Genomic DNA, 20540 nt, shown 5'->3' on the forward strand with positions numbered 1-20540 from the left:
TTTTCCTAAGCGTAACGTAGGCTCTAGGGTTGTCTTGAGGTTAGGGGTATTTTGATAATTTGGTCAATTTTTAGTGATTTTTATCGTGAAGCTTCTTTTTGGTCTGCAAGATGATGATTTCTATGTTTCTGGGGTCGTATTTTCTTAGCGTAGCATGGTTTCTAAGGTTTTGTCAGTTCGAGATACCTCATCCGGATTTCTGAAACACATCTAGTAACAAAATAAAGCAATAGAAGACACATCCATCATTGGGAATCATTGCGATCGGGTTGACGAGTTGATTAATCAGGCGGATGCAAAAATGGGGTGTCTACACTACGTGACCCTTTGGTGCCTAATGTTTCGACCCCAAATACTTTAACATCGTGATTGTTCAGTACCTGATGCTTGACCATCGGAGGCTTCGGCACCATGACTATTTAGTGGTTGACACTTCGGTGCTATGACTATTTGATGCATGACATTATTTGACACCAAATGCTTCCACATCAAACGCTTGATGTTTTGACACTGGATGTTTCGACATAATGGCTATTAGGCACTTGATACTTCAGAACTGTGACTATTCGGTTAATGCTCGGCTAGTACACGACAAAGGTCTCATTCACAATCTTAGACGTCAGCATGGAGGGAATGGGGTGAAGTGGATCAGAAATCTTGGGGAATGAGGATCAATGTTTGATTGTATAATAAAGACAAAAAAAATAAGGAAAGGGAACCCTCTTGCGAGAGAAAAGTGGAACTAGTTCTAAGAAAAATAAACCCTTTCCTTTGTGACCCCCATGTCTTATTTGTAGGTCAAAATGGAAGATGAAATGACTTAGTTTCCCCTCTCTCATCAAATGACTCATAATGTAATGTATTTCAAAGTAAAACGAGCCGAATTGACAATCATGCGGGTTACAATAATCTCTTGACCTCCAAACTCATGTCCTATCCCCTCCACCCCCCCCCCCCAAAGTTCCACCTCACTCTTGGTCAATCCATGTGGCCTACATGTGGATAAATTTATTTATCACCATCTACACCTAGTGATACATTTTCTCGGGCATCTGTAACTGTTAGTTTGATTGGCAAACCAATGTTTCTCAAGAAGGATATTTAATTGATTTTAGCTAAAATATCGAATGAGCACCAATTGATGGGAGTAGTTCTTCTTGCCAGCAAGTGTTATCAAATATGAATCAAGATTGACTAACTTAGTAAGATTTCAAAAGTTGAAGGTGCCACTTAGCTAAGTAGTAAAGGCTAGGGGTGCAACTTGGTCCGTTCAAACCGAGAACTGAACCAAACTGATAGCTTTGGGGTGGTTTGGTTCGGTTTGGAACAAGTTGCGGTTTGGTTCCGGGTTACAAAAATGGAGAATCGATCAATTTGGTTCAGTTCTCGGATCAAGCTTGTATAGAACCGAACCAAACAGAGAACTAAACCCCTATGCAATATATATAGGGGGCGGTTCAAGGGACATCTGTAAAAACATATGTAAAAATAATGGTTTTTCAAAATGTGGTTTAGAGGTTTTGGATTGAGCTGATTTTTTGCGATGATGGTCACTATGATGAGAAGATTATCCTCACAAAAAATCAGCTCAATATGAAATTTCTAAATCCTTCAAAAATGATTTACAAATTATTGACAAAAATTGGCAAAAAATTGACGATACACATTCTAAATCACTTTTAATGAGGTTAGAAGTTTCAGATTGGACTGATTTTTTTTTCTTCGAATAATCTTCCCATCATAGAGATCATCCTCACAAAAAATCAGTTCAATTCGAAACTTCTAACCCATATTTTGAAAATTTATTAATGTTACATTTTTTTTACATATGTCCCTTGACCCATATATATATCAATTTGGTTCAGTTCTCGGATCAAGCTTGTATATCAATAGGGTAACTGTCCATTTTCAACACATTGGATCAAGTTCAAAAACTATTTTTTTAATTTTTTTATTCTGAGTTTTTCATTGACATCTAGAGGGTTGGTGTGTAGGATTGCCAATGTGGTAATCCACGTAGGCCCAACAAACCTTAGTAAAAACATCTCCAACCATGACTAAATTTTTTTTAATAGAGTTAGGCTAGCCTTACTATTTAAGTAAGATTTTAAATCTTACTAGGGTCTTGAGCTCACATTGCGGCATCCTAAAACATGATTGAATGCCACAAAGCTGTAGAAGACAAAATTTTAGGAACACTAAAAAAAATTCAGAAAAAGTTAGTTTTCACCATTGAATTTTAATTTTAAATTTGGGAGTTTAATAGGCATCCATTTTCAACACCTTAGATGAAGTACAAACCAGTTTTTTTTTTTTAATTCGAGAAGAGTATAAATTTAGAAGGTACATTTAAAAAAAAAAAATATTATCCATCTCAAAAAGAAAAAAATATATATTTAAAAAAAATCAAAATATTTCAAAAATATCTTTCAATTATGAGTTTCATGACTATAAAGAATTTGGAATTAATGAATGACGTGGGTGTCTTGTCAACTTTTGAAGGGTATGATTCGATTTGATTAGAAGGTTGAAGATAACCCAAAAACCTAAAGATTATCTCCATACTCTTTTCAACTCCTTTTGATTACTCCTGACCCGCATAAACATAAACTATGAATGACAAAATAATAAAAAAAATCTCATTCATCCACCAAAAGCCTTCATTTTGAAAGCACCAAGTCCGATTTCATCCATTTTTCAAAGTCCAATTTTCAAATGGAACTTGCAACTTAAAGAAAAATTCATGTCTATGTACTGAGTCATTCTTAGTTTTTGCAAGACTTATCGAAGAAGATAAAGAAAAATATATGTACCAATTCAGGGGCAAACCTAAACAAACAATCCTAGGGATTCCTAGAAGCATATCGAAAATGATCAACAAGTAAATGAGTACGTCAAATGAATATCAAAAATATGTGCAGAGCAACAAAAGTCCGACAAAATGATTCAACTCTTGTCAAAGAAATCGTAAAAGAAATTCTAGTCATATTCAAATGTTCAGATCAGAAAAGTATTTTTACTTAAGTCGACAAATATCAGATGTAGTCAAAACATGTTATTCTTAAAAAATCAAATTTCAAAATGAAGAGATGACTTCCTTCTGCTACCTTAACATAACTACCGCTAGTCAACCCACTCGAACCTTCATTATCTTTTAATTACCTAAAACTAGGGCATGCCATCTCACACTGGGGCAATTTTGAAAAAAATGAAAGAAAGAAAAGAGATATCATTTTAAAAAAGAAATAAAAGAATAAAAGTGTATCCCGTTCAAAATGACTCAAATCAAACTTAACAAAGTATGGTTAAAAGTATCAAATACCCCAAAATTCATCAAATCTAAGATTTCAAATGAGCTCCGCATCACGAAATTAAGGAATTAATAAGACAAACCCTGTCAGACCCATGCTTTGGTAGCCACTTTTCACCAATCACCCAATTTCATCAAATCCAAAAATTTCTAATGAGTTTTATGCCACGAAATCAAGGAATTCAATGATACCAAACCTTACAAATTTTGTGCTTAGGCAGTTGTCTTTTAAATCCACCATTCCAGTTGATGATCTCAAACGTGTGTAAACAAGTTCTTTCTGACTCACATAAATAGAGATCTAGTTTCTTTCTAATAAAAGAGAATAAAAGGCAAACCCCCGATTCAACCTATTTATTATATAAAATTCAGTATTCGAGCCTATACCATTTATTTGTGAACCTCACCCTATTCACGTTACGTTCTAAAATTAAGTCCTTTTTTATTGACAAAATTATTTGAAAAGAATATTTTTACCACGAATTTTCGTTGTCGATGAAGGAGTAACTATTTGTGAGAAATTTATAAGAAGTGTTTCATAATTTGAAAGAGCACAATAAAAATCTACAAAGGCGTTGTGAGTAAAAGAATCAAATTATGACAAGATCAAATACCATCGACACGACAATAACTTGAAAGGAAATTGATGTGCGAAACAAAATTATGGAGCTGGATTTGGTGAATACCATAATTGGCACCAGAGGCATGAATGGAGAATATAAAAAAAAAAAAAGGAAGAAGATATACCATATTTATCCACCAATCATTACTTATCTCGACAAGGTTTGAAGTCTGAATAATTATCGATCCAGCAATATTTTAGATAAATTTTAAGTCTACCAAAAATCACCAATCATCACACAATCCTTTATCTCATCATCAAACATCATCTAGTCATTTTCTTTTGTTGATGTCTAATAGTGAAGATGACTCTAAAATACCTTAAAAGAGAATTGAAAAAATTACTCATTGTTTTCAAGCACACTTTACTTAGTATTCAACAATGTCAAATTCTTAATCTAATCACTTTGCTTATACTAAAAGGATGATTAAAAAAGATAAAGAGTTTTCTGCATGCATAATGTAAACTAGTACTTTGAGCATGTGACAAAAAGTTCAATTTATTCTTTAAAAACAAAATATCAAATTACCCGAGACTAATAATTATAAAAACTATTTTGTATAAGCACTTTCTTAGTGTATCGCTTCTTGGTACGATCCTAACCTGCATGTTACTCCTCAGTAAAAGCCTAAAATGGCTTGTTGCTCTTTAGTAATAGCCTCAACTACATGTTGTAATCCAAATAAATCTCATATGAAAAACAAATCCAATAATTGGAGAAAATAAAATTTCTTTATTACTTTTCTCTATATCTCCAAATAGAGCTACAATGGTATTTATAAAAGAAGAAGAAACAAAAAACTTAGTTCTATACTAATTAATGCATTTATTATAAATAATAATATTATTTATAGCAAGTCTAAAAATAATAAAGTTCTAATTACTTCCTAATTAGATTAAGAATTCTAAATACGTTAAAACTCTTTTTTGTCACAAATTCAGAATCATGATTGAATTAGTCATTCGTAATAAAAAATTCTATAAATAGAAAGTCTAACTTTTATTGTGATTTCGAAGGGATAAATAATATCGAAACAGTTTCGATCACGTAGTCCTCTCCTATAATAGTCTTCTTATACGGAATAAGAATAACCATCTTGCTGAATCTATCTACAACCACATATAAATAATTATGTCCAGTCTTGGTTTTAGGTAATCTACCAAAAATATCCATGGAAATACTCTTCCAAGGTCGGTTAGGGACTGGTAATGGTAAATACAATCCTACCTTTCTATTGGAAGGCATCAAGATGTTGCACAAAACACAATCTCAGATAAAACGGGAAACATCGAGCTGCATCTGCAGCCAATGGACATAATACAGAAGCTAGTCGAAGATTAAGTAAAGTTTTCTCAACCTCAAAGTGTCCTACCATTCTAGAAGTATGAGCCTCACAAATCCACTGTACTCGATCCACATCTTCTAGAATACACAAAAGTGTTCCTTTATACATCAACCCATCCTTCAGCTAAAACTCATTAGTCTGCCCTTGTAGTAGCTTTTGATAATCAGAACCAAAATCAACATCTATGTTATACCCTTTTGTGTATTTGAAAGGAACCATAAATTGAATTTACATTGCCACTAGTAATGCGAAATTTATTGAAGTGGGGGGGGGGGGGGGGGGTTTAAACATGTCTGCCAACTTATTGGCCACTCCCTTTTGGTACTTGATAATGATGTTGAATTGTTGTAGGTATGACATCCACTTCATGTGTCGAGCTTGCTGTAACTTGGATTGTGTAAATAAAAACTGAAAATGTTTATGATCAAAATAATCCTCTTTATTTTATTTTTAGAATAATGTTAAGATGTAATGGACACCCTCTCCTACTTTTGGTAGATTGGGTTTTTGCTCGGTCGAAAGGGTAGGGGTTGAAAATCATTTTCAAAAATATTTCTTAAAAACTCTTATACAATTTGTACCCACCACAAAACGTTTTGAAACTAAGGTTTTGAGTCATTTTCTTTTGAAAATGGGCCTTGGCCGATAAGTCCATAATTTTTAAATTTTTTTTTAAAGGCATGGATCATAGAAGGGCTCATTCCTCAATAAGGAAGTCCTTATTGGTTTAAGTCAAAGTCAAAGTTCTTTGCAATCGAAGGCATAAAACTAGATTTTATCGACTTTTCTATTTATTCTTGAAAAACGATTGAATCTAAGGTTACCACCTATGATGGAAGGAAGAGGGTGCCTAACATATTTCTTATTCCTTAAAAAGGAGGCCCTTATGTAGATCTTAGGTAGATCAATGGCTTTTATCCGTACGAGAGTCATTATGAACAAAAATTAATTTTCGAAACTATTTTTCGGGTGTCCATTCACACATTTAAAAAAAAAAAGAATAATGATGACTCTAAATCCAAGTAGTAGAGATTTTTAAACTCGAAAATCTCATTTCTATAGAAAATCCTACTAAAAAAAATCATGGGATTTTTATCTAGAAATATCCACTATAAAATTATGAGTTTACAAAAGTTACCCATGCACAAAACAATTGATAGACTCGAATCCGTGATCTACCAACTTCTTGCTTCAACACACTTTTTGAAAATCGAGGATATGATTCCATGAATAGCTCATCTAGTCTCGATCAGAAAACAAGATTCTAATCCACAAACCACAAAACCGCACAAGAATCGACGAGCAAATCATGAATTGGTCTGGTTTTGGTTATCTGTACAAATCTCACATACAATCTTCAATTTATGATTGAAAATCAAGTTTGAGAAGATTCCTTGGGTTGCTCATAGAATTGAATAGGTCAATTTTCATCCTAACTTTCTCTAAGAAAAACTCTGCAATAATCTTAAGCCAAAAATTCTTTTTATGAAAGAAAATTCAGAATTTTACTTGAGTTAAAACTCTTACAATTGATCAATAGGGTCAAATTAGACAATTGATTGATTTTAAGCTCCAATAGAGCAATTAGACACAATCAATGGAGAAATCGATTTTGTAGGTCTATTCGATCGATCGGACTCAATCAATTAGTGTATGTATTAAATCAAAATTTTTTTTTGAAAAATTAAATTAAATTTTGACTTTTGAAATTAAATTCTCTAATCACCTACGGTTAATTGGGCCTCTAAATCATTTACCATCCTAATTTGTAGAATTGAATGGTCATGAAAATTCTTCAAGTGTACGTACTTGACTTTGAGCTTGATGATGAGAATAACCTAGTATTTTGAACATAGAACAATGCCAATAAATTAAGAGAGATTCTATTTTCACGCCAATTTTGCCAATGCTACCCAAATGCACATGTAAATCACCAAAGAATTGGGTGAATCTCCATCTTGTGCGTTGAATTTGATGAAATTCTGGTTTCGGTACATTGTTCATTTTGATTCCCAAAACATGCTTTTACAGTGAATTCGTCACCTTTGTAATCTACGAATTCGTTGATAAAGTACCAGTGATTTTGCCTTATCAACGATCTTGCTGAACGAATTAGTTGATTATAAAAATACTGGAAAAGCATGTTCTGGGAATTCAAATGAATAGGATACCAAAATAAGAATTTGGACATAAGATGCACATGTTCTGGGAAAAATCCCCAAAGAATTAGCACATATATTGGGGTGTCGTTAGCAAAAGTTGGGGTGGCATTAGATTCTCTCTAAATTAATTCCCTAAATTAGACACTTGGTTGAGAAATGTTCTTATCATCTCAACCGTTCGTCGGTTGCTCTATGTCTACCAATATTGTACATTAAAATTGTTCAATGATTAAGCTGGACTATTTTACATTTTATTTTGGCCAGGTGGCATCAACTGATTGATCAAATTCAAATTCTAGAAGATCACATGTTGAGATAACTAGGAGTGGGGCCCACAAAGTATGGACCAAAAAATATCTTTTTTTAAATTCGCAAATCTTGGGGAAAGATATTAGACAACATGAGAGGATCAGGCATGCGATGGACATTCAAACGAACGTAAGGACAAAGAGACTTTGGAACCCATATGGACTAAATGTCAGACGCCACGTTAGCCTAATCCCATGTTGTCTCGAACGGACTTTCCACTTACCTTTATAGAGTTTTACCACAATGGAACTCCCCATAGATTTCCTACTAAATGCCCAATTTGCCCCCTCGTCCTTTACTCGGCGAGTTATTCAAGTAAAATCTAAAGGGGCCATTTTGGTGGAATTAGAGGATACAATAGATATGATTTGACCCAAAATCCGATCCTATAAATTAATTAGGTCTGGATGGATTATTTGACTTTTTATAAGAACCCTATTAAGGATCCATTTTGAATAAATCATTTCTCAATCCAATAATGTGATAAAAAATATCTAAATTGAATTTTTTTTTTTGTCTAGAAAATTTAATAAAAACTTTGATGGTGGAATGATGGGACTTTGAAGATCAATTGAAGGAAAATATTAGACATTAAAATCAATAATATTTATATCACTGTTCTTCCTACTACTACAACTTTGCCTTTTGATCTGTTGAGGAATTTGGTGAGAGAACTTGCCTAAGGGTCTTGGGGTATAAATCTAGTTTTCCCACAATAAAAGGAGTTGTAATTTTCTGATTAAAATTTTTTTACTTGGCTTGCATGTGACTGATGTGGCAAGGACATAGAATCATAGATCATTTTCTTTGGGATATTCAAGGAAAATGATCTACGATTCTGTGTCGTTGCCACATCAATAGATTACGGATTGAATGAAAATTTTCAAAAAATCATTAATGCAATACAAATGAGATGAAGCTTTCCTATTTTGGTAGTTTCGTATAGTCCTCTTTCTTGAACATAGTTATCCTAAACCAATGCCAAGGTAAATTCTAACCCTTTGATTCAGTCATGGTCAGGTAAATGAACTAGAGAGAGATAATGATGGTTTTCTATAAGAAAAAAATATGTTAGGAAGATTGGTTACTAAGAAGATATAGCATGTAGGTTCTATTTGGATACAAAATAGAAAATAGAAAGTAATTGTTAAATAAAATATCATTTGGAGAAAGTAACTTTTAAAAAGTAGAAAATATTTTATTTTTTATTTTTTTAAAAGTCAAGATTTTTATATTTTTAAAAATTAATTCAATGAAATATTTTAACTTTTCAACTTTTTAAAGTTATAAAAAATTACATTTTAATTGTATCCAACTTAGACTAATTGTATAGTGATCTATGATGATGTGATGCTACTTAAGCTCAATTGAGAACAAGTGAGGATAGTTTCAATATAACGAAACCACTTATTGAAATCATTCACTTAGCTGATTATATTGGATTTTCGTCAATGCACATCAAAGTATTGATGTGATACGTAGTTCAACCTGATTGGTAGTTTCTTTCGAAATAGCGTATTTTCGCAATTAAATCATCTTGTTTGGCATACAATGAGGCTTTTTGAGTTTCTCTTTAGCGGGATGGTATCAAGCACTCAACAAGAGTACTTCTATGTTATAAAAGAAATTGGCACATCGGGAATTTTTTTTCCTATTCTATTTGAGAAACACAAAAGATATTTGATTTGATCTAGGAATGTACTCTAAGCATTGGAGGTGATTAACGCCAATGATTCAAAGTGAAAAAGCATAGTAAACACATTTGGCCCCCGAAAGACCACATTTTGTCGAGTAAACACTCTTCCATGTTTCATCAACTACAATTGGATTGAAGGCAAACTTGGAGAAGTAATCAATAATGTCTCAAAGAACACCAATTTGAGTAGAGGTTTCCAAAAACTTAAATCGGAATCACGAAGTTACATTAACAAGATTTCTAGACCATAGTTTAATTCAAATGAATCATTCGAATATAAAAGATCTAATATACATATTCAAAATTTTCATCTTTGATTGAATTGGATGTTCGATTGAAAAGATGATGGTCGAATGGTGTAGATCCAATGCTTTAAAAAAATGTCTCTCTCTCTCTCTCTCACACACACACACACAAACAATTGGAGAGAAAAATTGACTTGCAGAACCTTAAAACATCCCCTTCTATTTGTTTTTGAACATTTTTTTGTCTCTCATTTTTATTTGTTTCTTAATTGGATACAAATGATGAGATTCCTTTTAAACTAAATTACTAAGAACTATTGTGTCCAAGTTATAATAATTCTAAAATTATTAATTTGGATTCCTTTTAAATTAGTATGATTCTCATCTCATTGGAATCACCAATTATTAGATTCCTTTATGTGGTCCACACCCACTGGATAATTTGGAATTCTTTTTTTCCGGATTATGAACTCAGACCCAACCCGTTTACCCAACAGGATCCAAGAGGATGTAACCACAGTAAGAGCTGCTATTGGCACCCCAAATTTTACTCATTACACCCCAATTTCTTAAATTATTTATCACACTCCAATTAACAATTAAAACATACTATTCAAACATTGCAATGATTTGGCTCAAGTTATTATTTCAACGTTACAAAATATTATAACACTTGTTCAAACAATTTAGTTGGTTACAATTATGGTTAAGATCATGTAAAATAAAATCCTTAAAAAAAAATTTAAAAAAAAGTTGGTTGTACCATCATGTAATAGGTAAATGCCTCTTTTTCTCTTGAAGTAATCAAAATTATTCATAATAAGATATTGACCACAATTGAAGAGGTCTTCTCAAGAAAATTTTCATTTATGTGTGATCTTGGCATAGTTAACACCTCATATTTTAATTGGGGTGCCAATAACAACTCTCATAATGATCCATGCCTACATGGAGGTGGAGATGGAAATAAAATAAGATTGACACAAATATAGCCCATTTTGGTAATTTCGTGCAATCCTCTCTCTCCTTCTCTCAGCGACACAATTATTCTGCACTAACGACAGAATAAAATCCAACCCTCACAGTAAGAGATTTTGTCGACTACTTGACTGTCAGTATTTCAAGCTATCTCTGTTCTTCTCTGGTTCAGTCATGGCGACCTAAGTAAACTCTAGAGAGAGAGAGAGAGAGAGAGAGAAGATGAACATGAGAATGGGTTTTCTTCAAATCAAACTGTTGTTACTCTCATGGGCGTTAATGGCTTCTCTACAACATTTCTGCATGAGCAACAACGACATTCCTCTTCAACTCAACGACGATGTTTTGGGTCTAATAGTCTTCAAATCAGACCTTAACGACCCATCTTCGTCTCTCGTCTCATGGAACGAAGACAACAACACTCCATGCACATGGGATCATATCCAATGCGACCCAATCAACAATCGAGTCTCGAAAATCTTACTCGATGGTCTAAACTTATCAGGAAAGATCGGTCGAGGCCTTGAAAAGTTGCAAAACTTGAATGTTCTATCTTTATCTCGTAACAACTTCACTGGCGACATCAATCATCAATTCTCACTACTCAAAAATCTTAAAATTCTGAATCTAAGTCACAATAGTCTCTCTGGGCGAATCCCATTCGATCTTCTTACCAACATTTCTTCGATCAAATTTCTCGACATGTCCGAGAATTCATTCTCAGGTCCAATCCCAAATGATCTTTTTCAGAATTGTTTCGCCCTTCGATTTGTTTCTTTGGCGGGTAATTCCTTTGAAGGTCCAATTCCAACTACATTGTTCAACTGTACTTCATTATTGGGCCTCAATTTTTCGAATAATCATCTCTCAGGAAACCCAGATTTCATTAATGGAATTTGGTTGCTTAAAAGGCTTAGAACCTTAGATCTTTCTCGAAATTCGTTTTCTGGTAATGTCCCCGATGGAATATCAGCTCTTCACAACTTGAAAGAGCTACAATTACAAGGGAATCACTTCTCAGGATCGTTGCCAATCGATATCGGACTATGCCTACACTTATTTCGATTAGATTTTAGTGATAATTTCTTCACTGGAGCTCTACCCAACTTGTTGGAGAGGCTTAATTCTCTAACATTCTTCAGTTTAGCTAATAACATGATAACGGGCGATTTCCCTCCGTTGATTGGTAACATGAGTAGCCTTGAGTACTTGAATTTCGCTAACAATGAGATCACGGGAAGCCTTCCGGCGTCATTGGGTGACCTGAAATCGCTGAATTATTTGAATTTGTCGGATAATAGAATCTCCGGAGAAGTGCCCTTGACATTGGTTTATTGTACCAAGTTGTTGAGAATTATGTTGAGGGGGAACTTTTTTGATGGAAGCATACCGCAGGGTCTGTTCGATTTGGGTTTGGAAGAGATTGATTTGTCGAAGAACAAATTCATTGGTTCGATCCCACTAGGTTCGAGCAGATTGTTGGAGTCTCTTCACAAATTGGATCTATCACGAAACGAACTCATGGGAATCATTCCTGCTGAAATGGGTTTGTTCTCGAACTTAAGATACTTGAATTTATCGTGGAATAATCTCCGATCAAGATTGCCTTCGGAGATTGGATACATCAAGAACTTGTCAGTCTTAGACCTCCGTAACAGTAGCCTCTACGGGTCGATCCCAAAGGACTTGTGTGAATCCATGAGTCTCGCTATTCTACAATTGGATGGAAATTTCTTGAATGGCGAGATACCGGAAGAGATTGGGAACTGTTCATCACTCTACTTACTGTAAGTCTCACTTTTTCACTGTTTAATTACGTCAATTGTGTTTAATAAAAATTGCTTGAATCAATCTGAAATTTCTTTCTCAACCTAGTGAATCGTTCTCATCTCTACAATAGATGTTGTGTAAATGTCTTGTATTCTGTGGGGGTACGCTGAGCTGCGGGGCTGGGTGTAGGGGCAAAGCCCTTGCACCAAATATTTTAGGGTTTTGGAAAGGGTAATTATGTAATATTTTCTTAAGGATTTTCTATTTTTGGGGAGATAAGACACATTTTCTCTACTCCTGTTTTTGCTAGAGATCTCTAGGACAGTAAAAACTCGAAAGCAAAAAAAATGATTGTTCTTGATTTGATCTGTGGATGTAGGCACACAGCCAAATCATGTGAATCCTTGTGTTTTGTGTGTGATTGCCTGTTCTCTTTGCTGCTTAATTTTTCACAATAGATGTCAACATGCCCAACCACTATAAATCTTGGTGTTCTTTTTGCATTTTATTTTACATTTGATCCTTTTTGTTGGCTAGGGTTCATGTTAAGAATTGTGATTGTTTTTCTTTGCAGGAGCTTATCTCACAACAGCTTAAACGGGTCAATACCGAAGGCATTGTCGAGGTTAAAAAAGCTCGAGATTCTTAATTTGGAGTTCAATGAACTAAGCGGAGAGTTACCGAAAGATCTTGGTAGTTTAGACAATCTTCTTGCAGTAAATATTTCCTACAATAGGCTCATTGGAAGGCTACCTGAGGGAGGCATATTTCAGAATCTAGATCAAACTTCAATACAAGGTAACTTAGGCATTTGTTCACCATTGTTGAAGGGACCATGTAAGATGAATGTCTCAAAACCATTAGTTCTAAACCCATTTGCTTATAACAATCAAAGGGGTGGTGATAACTTAGTACCCAAATCCTCGGAATCTGTAAAATTCCGACACCGAAGTTTCCTCAGTGTTTCTGCGATCGTTGCCATATCCGCTGCTGTACTCATCGTTATGGGAGTTGTAATTGTGAGTCTACTTAATGTTTCTGCAAGAACAAGGCTAGCATTTGTAGATACTGCATTGGAAAGCATGTGTTCGAGTTCTCAAAGATCGGGGAGTCCCACAAGGGGTAAGCTTGTAATGTTTGAATCAAGATCATCTGAAGATTGGGTCAACAATGCTGAAACTTTACTAAACAAGGCCACTGAGATTGGAAGAGGTGTGTTTGGGACAGTTTACAAGGCATCCTTAGGAGGAGAACAAAGGGTTTTAGCCATTAAAAAACTAGTGACATCGAACATAATTCGATATCCTGACGATTTCGATAGAGAAGTTCAAATTTTAGGAAAAGCAAGGCACCCGAATCTGGTCACACTCAAAGGATACTATTGGACTCCTCAGTTGCAACTTTTGATATCAGATTATGTTCCGTGTGGAAGCTTGCACTGCAATCTTCACGAAAGGTCTCCATTGACGCCTCCTCTTATATGGGCTAATAGATTCAAGATTGCACTAGGAACAGCTAAAGGACTTGCCCACCTACACCAATCTTCCCATCCACCAATCATACACTACAATTTGAAACCGAGCAACATCTTGATTGATGAGAATTTCAATGCTAAGATCTCGGATTTTGGGCTTGCAAGGCTTCTAACCAAACTCGATAAACACGTAATTAATAGAAGGTTTCAGAGTGCACTAGGGTACGTTGCACCGGAATTAGCATGCCAGAGTCTAAGGATTAATGAGAAATGTGATGTTTACGGGTACGGTGTGATGATTCTAGAGCTTGTGACGGGGAGAAGGCCAGTGGAGTATGGAGATGACGATGTGATGATATTGACTGATCATGTCAGGATTCTTCTTGAACAAGGTAATGTGTTGGAATGCATAGATCCAAGCTTGAACGAGTATCCCGAGGATGAGGTTGTGCCTGTTATTAAGTTGGGTTTGGTTTGTACATCTCAGATACCTTCAAGTAGGCCAACAATGGCAGAAGTGGTGCAGATATTACAGGTTATCAAGACTCCAGTCCCACAGAGGATGGAAGCATTCTAAGAGAAGCAAGTCAAGCAGTGTAACTTAGCTATAACCATGTTTCATTGAAGAAATTTTTTTTATTTTTGCTTTTTCCTTCATAGACGACAAATGTTGCCTCCTTTTTTTCTTTTTTTGTCTATTGTATGCAAGTGTGTTGTGTGTTCTACATATTTTGTATGTGTTAATGTGTGTTTTTATATGTTTTCAATTTGTAAGAGAATATTTGTTTGTCAACAATTGTGAATGTTAAGGTCTATATGTACTTTTGAGAAATTTCCAAAAACATGCTAAACTTTTGACCAAATTCCCATTGTCGAGCTCATTTTAAATCCCAAAACATGAAAAGCGAGATCCCAGATATTTCAGAGTGACGATCTCGCTGGATTAGGTAGCGACATTGCTGAAATTTATTTGAAAAGTGACAATCTCACTAGTTATAAAAGTAAAAATCTCACAGGTTGCTACATTTTAGAGAGATTGTCTCTTTTCAAATAAATATAAGCGAGATAAGGGAGTTTAGGCAGATTGAAGATGATGGGTTCTGTGAAGAAACCCATAATTTTTTCTTACAGAACTTTCTCGAACCTATCCAAATTGAACCCTATTTGGTTATAGTTGCCAAATCCAGACTTGGTCACTATAGTGGGGAGAAGCTTTTATGATCCAATTTTGATGTGAGACTAAATAATATGCAAAAACTGTCCCACTTCTGATTCAGGAATAAACAAATGACCTTCACTGTAAAATCGTTCAACCTCATTTGTCGAAAAAAATTTCTTGCACAACCCACTTCATATGTTCATGTGGCATTTTCTGCTAAGAAGACACCAACTTTTGATACCATGCCGAGACATCAAACTTTTTGTCCCAATGCAATAACATATACCACTAAATAAATGCTATAAGCCAGGCAAAGCTATAAGGAATGTCAATGCAGGGCCAGAATTTGACCTGCATTATTGGGCCAGTCTTTTTTATCAAACACACAAGCTCAAACCAAAGCCCAGCCCATTGACAACCCTAGCAAACAGGCTTTTGTGCACTTAACATACATCTGTTTTTCTTGGTCAGAAGTTAGTAGGTGAAGGCGGGTTTTGAACCCCAGTCGTGGTGTTAACACTCGCAAACTTTAGCAAACTTTCGGCACCTTCACCCTTAATATACATCTGTTCACCTAAAAGACCTCATAATCAAGCTCAGCCCGACTTCATCAACTTGTATCTGTAGCCTAGTCCAACTGGCCCAGCCCATTCCCGCCTCTACAAGAGGGGGCTCATTGCCTTCTTCATTTGTGCATTAGAACCTACCTACAACAATTATATGCAAGTCAATAACGTTGTCTGGTTTATCGTTACAAAAAAGATTTACGAAGCATAAAAGTTTGACAAAGAAAACACACATTATGTAGGTGTTTGTTCATTTGTTCCCTACTCCGTTTCTTCATCCCCTCCAACAATTGACTCTGATGATCCAATCATACCCACTCCTGTTACTTGATTCAACAGTTCTATTGCATCATCTTGATCTTCATCATCAAACATCATTGGCTCCAAAACAGGATCGTTTAAAGTTAAGTTGGCAATATCGAGCTCTAGCTGACCTTCTATGTCATTGTTCTCACCACCAACATCCCAAAATTTCGTCGGACCTCTCCTATTATTTGTAAAGGAATCGAAGTCATTATTAACGAAAAAAAAAAAAAAAAAATACTAATAAGCATTGAGAGAATGAAACTGAATTGATAAACTTACACGTATTCTTCCTTCCTCCGTGACAACAGCCTTAGATTTGAATGAATGTACACAACATCTTCGACTCGGGCAGACACAAATTTTTTACTTTTAATATCATGTATCATTGAGTAAGTCTGCCAATTCTTCCCACAACATGACGACGATGCAGGTTGCGAAAGGAGCCTCAATGCAAGAGATTGAAGTAGAGGTGTACCAGACCCAAAGTTTGCCCACCACGAGATTGGATCAATTTCGTCTCCAAGTTGCAACACCTCCAACTGATCAAATGGTGCAGATCCAGATGCAAACTTTCCAAATTCATTTTGAATTTGTCGCAATTGGTATGGATTATCATATAGTCGTCTTAAACAAGATATTCTCTTATCAGCTATTTCTTGAACCTGATGCAGTGCCAATCGTTGATGTGCACCCAACCCACCTTTAAGCCAAGTATGGCTGTAATATTTAGGATTCAATGAGTAAGCCATACAGAACAAACCCATGTCATTTTTATCCCATCTCTCCACCAAAATCGATTGTACCGCATCAAAAAATTTGGATCGATCAACAAGAGCATCTTTTCTCTCATACTTGAAGATTACTGATTTAACTTGTTCCAGCATGGTACCCCACATTTCCCAAATCTTATGAAGAATGGGTTCGTTCTTGTCTGCGGCTCTCATCATATTAATTATTGGCCCTGTAAATTCAAGAATATAATCAATCCTCCCCCACCAAGAAGCATCGGTCACACAATTAAATAAGACCCGAGCTTTGTCCCTGTCACTGGTCCGGTAAATTTCCCAATCAGCATCGACCACCACTTTTTTTAATGCATCCTTGACCTCCTTAATCCGCTTTGCTAATACAATAGTCGTAGCGAACCTTGTCTCGGGAACCCTCAGTAACCTCAACTGACCATATTTATTGTAAAATGACGGCGAAAATTCATTAGAAACAATAAAATCTTGGATATTCCGAATATCTCTGTCAATCTCCGAAACCCATTTACACATTTCAAATCTTTGTGCATTTTCTTTACTATTTTCTGGGCTACAAATATTTTTAAGTCCAAGGTTCAAGGTATGCACAACACAAGGAGTCCAAAAAACATGAGGATATCTCGCTTCAAGAATTAATGATGCCGCTTTACAAACAGAAGAATTATCTGTTATTACTTGAACAACTCTGCTCGGACCAACCTGTTTTATCGCCTCTACTAATAGCTGAGACAAATGCTTTGAGTCTTCTTCCATACCCGAAGGATCAACAGCCTTTAAAAAAAAGGGCTCATTCAAAGACACTGCCATGAAGTTAATAAGGGGTCTCTGATTATTACCATCTGTCCACCCATCACATAGAATAGATACTCCAGTTTGGTCCCATGACAGTTTTATCTTGTCAAGTACTCTCTCGATGTGTGCTTTTTCATTTTTAAGCAAATTAAAACGTAGTTGGTCGTAACTAGGAGGGGTGTACCCCTTGCAATTGCTATTCGCCACTGAAGTAACAAAGTCTCTCCAATAAGGAGACCTCGCTAAGTTAAAAGGGAGTGCACTTGAGTAGAACAATCTTGCTGCTTTTTTATCTAGTTCGTCTCTAGCATTAATATCGAATATTTTAGGCCGACATTCTTCTTCTTCTTCTTCTGTTTTTCTCTTCTTAATTTGGAGATAACGACTTGATACCGGTAAAGGTGCTTCATATGTACTTGTGTGTTCTTTGTGCAAATTTTTAAGGGACTCGTAATCAACATTTGAACAAACCCTAATTCCTTGACCTTTGATCTTTAGTAAATGTGCCTTAACCCTTGAATATGATCCATTATATACATTATTGCAAAAGTTGCATCTGAAAGACCTATTCCCTCCTCCACCGGGAGCTTTGTCTAACTTCACAACATGTCTCCACAAGGGTGCATCATTGGAAGGACTAGCATCCTGATCACTTGAACCTGTCATGCTTATGTTTTGCTGAGAGGAAGGGGTATCCATGAGAGAATTTCACAAATTTAGTCCTGCAAAAGATGCCTATTTTATTAATAAAACCAACGAACTTCAAGATAAACTCTCACAAATAAACTCTGTTGTTCCAATACACATGAATTGTAAATGAATGTAAAAAAAATTGATGGGGCCATCCTCATTAGGTGCCAAATTATTCAACTAAACAGACCAAAACCCTCTAAATGGGGTAACAAGAATATAATAATGAGCTACAAAATCAAGTAATATCATAAGATTAGAGAGCTTCCATTGGCACCCCAACTTTTACTTATTGCACCCTAATTTCTTAAATTATTTATCGCACCCTAATTAAGATTGAAACACTCTCCAAAAAATCCTAAACCCAAATGATAAAAATCTAGCAAAAAAATAAAATATAATGAGAGAGCTTCTATTGGCACCCCAACTTCTACTTATTCTCAACCATTCACTTATTTTCTTTATTTTTAATTGCGGGTAACAAGTAAAAGATGGGGTGCCAATAGTAGCTCTCTAAGATTATCACCCTCTTGATATTTACAATAAGAATTGGCAAGCAATTGACATTTAGATCTTCAGGAGTACAAAATGTCTTGGATAAATGAGAGTATCACAAGTACTTGCTCTTAGGCAAATGATAAGAAGTGAAGGAATTGGAAAGAAATTAACATAAAAAATGTGCAAATACACAAGATCTCTAAAAAATAAGAGAATATCCTAGGCATCGGTCTGTTATTTGTTTTTATAACAATGAACTTTATTAAATAAGTCAAAGAATAAAAAGCATGGAGGTCAATGTAACCTACCAAAGGAAGGGAAAACATGTTCTTTTTTTTTAGTTCATTAGGTTGTATTAAAAGGACTTAGGGTTAAGCATTTGAGATGCATAGTAGTCTACCATTTTAATTTTGTAGTAACAAAATATCAGGCATTGTCATTACTCATTAGCACCCATAATCTATTTATATAAAAGAAGAGTCCCTCTTTGACGTAGGACATATACAATTATAATTAGAGTCTCAAGCAGTTTTTTAATTCTAATAAGATTTGTTTATATTTTCTAGTTAGTTCTAGCAGGATTTCTATTTCCATAGTTACTTTAGGAGTACTATTCTTGTTAGTTTCTAATTTTTTTTCAAGTATTTTTTTTTTTAATTTGTTTTTATTTTGTAAGTAATAATTAGAAGTACTCAAATTGAGTTTTTATAGGATTATAAAGTTAGTAATACGTTGTAGATAGATTAGAAAGTTACTTTTTAGTATTTTAGAAGGTTTGTAAGTTGTTATGATGAAGTTATCTATAAAAGGAGCTTCAAAAACGAAATTCAATCAATTCAATTCTCTTTTCTCTCTTAATAATTACTTTCTAGCTCTTTGCTTTATTTTCTTCCAAACTATAGATTGTTTACTAATTGAATCCATCAATTCGCACACTTACACCACGTCAAGTGGTATCAGAGTTTTTTGCTACAATTCACATTCATGATTGGTGAATGATAATTCATCACTAAAACTGAATTGGAAGCCCAATTCGAGAAGTTTGAAGAAAGAATCATCAACAAAATTACGGCTAAGTTGGAGTCCCTTGGTCAAGGCACAGTTCTCAACATCATTGACAAAGAGAAAGGTAAGAAAATCCTTAGAGATGAAGCGCCCAAGGATTCCCCATCATCCCTTCCTCAATTCTCCTCATAATTTATTTATTTTTTAAAAGTCAAAGATTTTTATTGAAACAAACACAGTCGAGATGACCATAATTCAACTCTGAGAAACCCTTCTAGAGAGGTCAAATTCACTCAAAACTAAAACTCAGCCTAGAATTTTGATTTTACCTAAATCATACCACTCCAAAACTAATTTCATGCATCCTTCAACCCTCTAATTCCCTCTACAACACCTTCCCATCAAAATCACCCTAATAAACCACTCCCCACACCTCATACCCTCATCCTTCAGCGATTTGCCCAAACCACACTACTCGTATACCCTCAAAATCAAAATCCTCACCCTCCAATAACCACATATCAGCCCCCACAACATGTTTCTCCTAACCCTAACCCTCCATATAATCCTCAAAGTCCTTCTGAAACCCATCTAGCCCCTTATACTGATTATCTTAATGAATTGGATCCCTACTTTACTCTACCACCCACCTGAATCCATTAAATCGAATACTGGCTTAAGGCGGACATCTTATAATTTAATGACCTCTATATCAAAGATATCCTTGATTGGTTGTTTACTATAGAGAATTTCTTTGAGTATAAGCATAGGCGTTTCAAATCCTATGAAAGATGAGATTTGGTGATAGTCAACCTTAACAAGGATCATTTTCCAGCAGACACCTAAAA

The 20540-nt window shown here is 35.0% G+C and overlaps 2 protein-coding genes across 6 annotated transcripts in view; one reads left to right on the top strand and one right to left on the bottom strand.

Moving 5' to 3' along the window:
- Positions 1 to 10750: 10750 nt before the first annotated feature.
- LOC147382483 (Leucine-rich receptor-like protein kinase family protein) lies at positions 10751 to 14775 on the top strand. The gene is made up of 2 exons (XM_086429460.1): positions 10751 to 12455; positions 13013 to 14775. Exons 1-2 carry the CDS (start codon positions 10891 to 10893, stop codon positions 14487 to 14489), a joined length of 3042 nt encoding a protein of 1013 aa, XP_086285586.1. The 5' UTR covers positions 10751 to 10890; the 3' UTR covers positions 14490 to 14775.
- A 555-nt stretch (positions 14776 to 15330) lies between these two features.
- Positions 15331 to 20540, bottom strand: part of LOC147382484 (uncharacterized) — a 17715-nt gene continuing 12505 nt past the window's right edge. For 3 of the 5 annotated variants that reach the window (XM_086429461.1, XM_086429463.1, XM_086429465.1), the window contains 3 exons: positions 16223 to 18221; positions 15871 to 16124; positions 15331 to 15778 (listed from right to left, as the gene is read on the bottom strand). In XM_086429461.1, the coding sequence (XP_086285587.1) occupies positions 15899 to 16124; positions 16223 to 18198 (2202 nt within the window). In that variant the 5' untranslated portion in view covers positions 18199 to 18221 and the 3' untranslated portion in view covers positions 15331 to 15778; positions 15871 to 15898. Of the gene's footprint in view, positions 15779 to 15870; positions 16125 to 16222; positions 18235 to 20540 lie in introns of all 5 variants that reach the window. The other 2 variants (XM_086429466.1, XM_086429462.1) reach the window with 2 other exon arrangements.

Source organism: Akebia trifoliata, chromosome 16, assembly GCF_017979445.1.
Source record: "Akebia trifoliata isolate Shusen 1 chromosome 16, ASM1797944v1, whole genome shotgun sequence".
NCBI classification, from domain to species: domain Eukaryota; kingdom Viridiplantae; phylum Streptophyta; class Magnoliopsida; order Ranunculales; family Lardizabalaceae; genus Akebia; species Akebia trifoliata.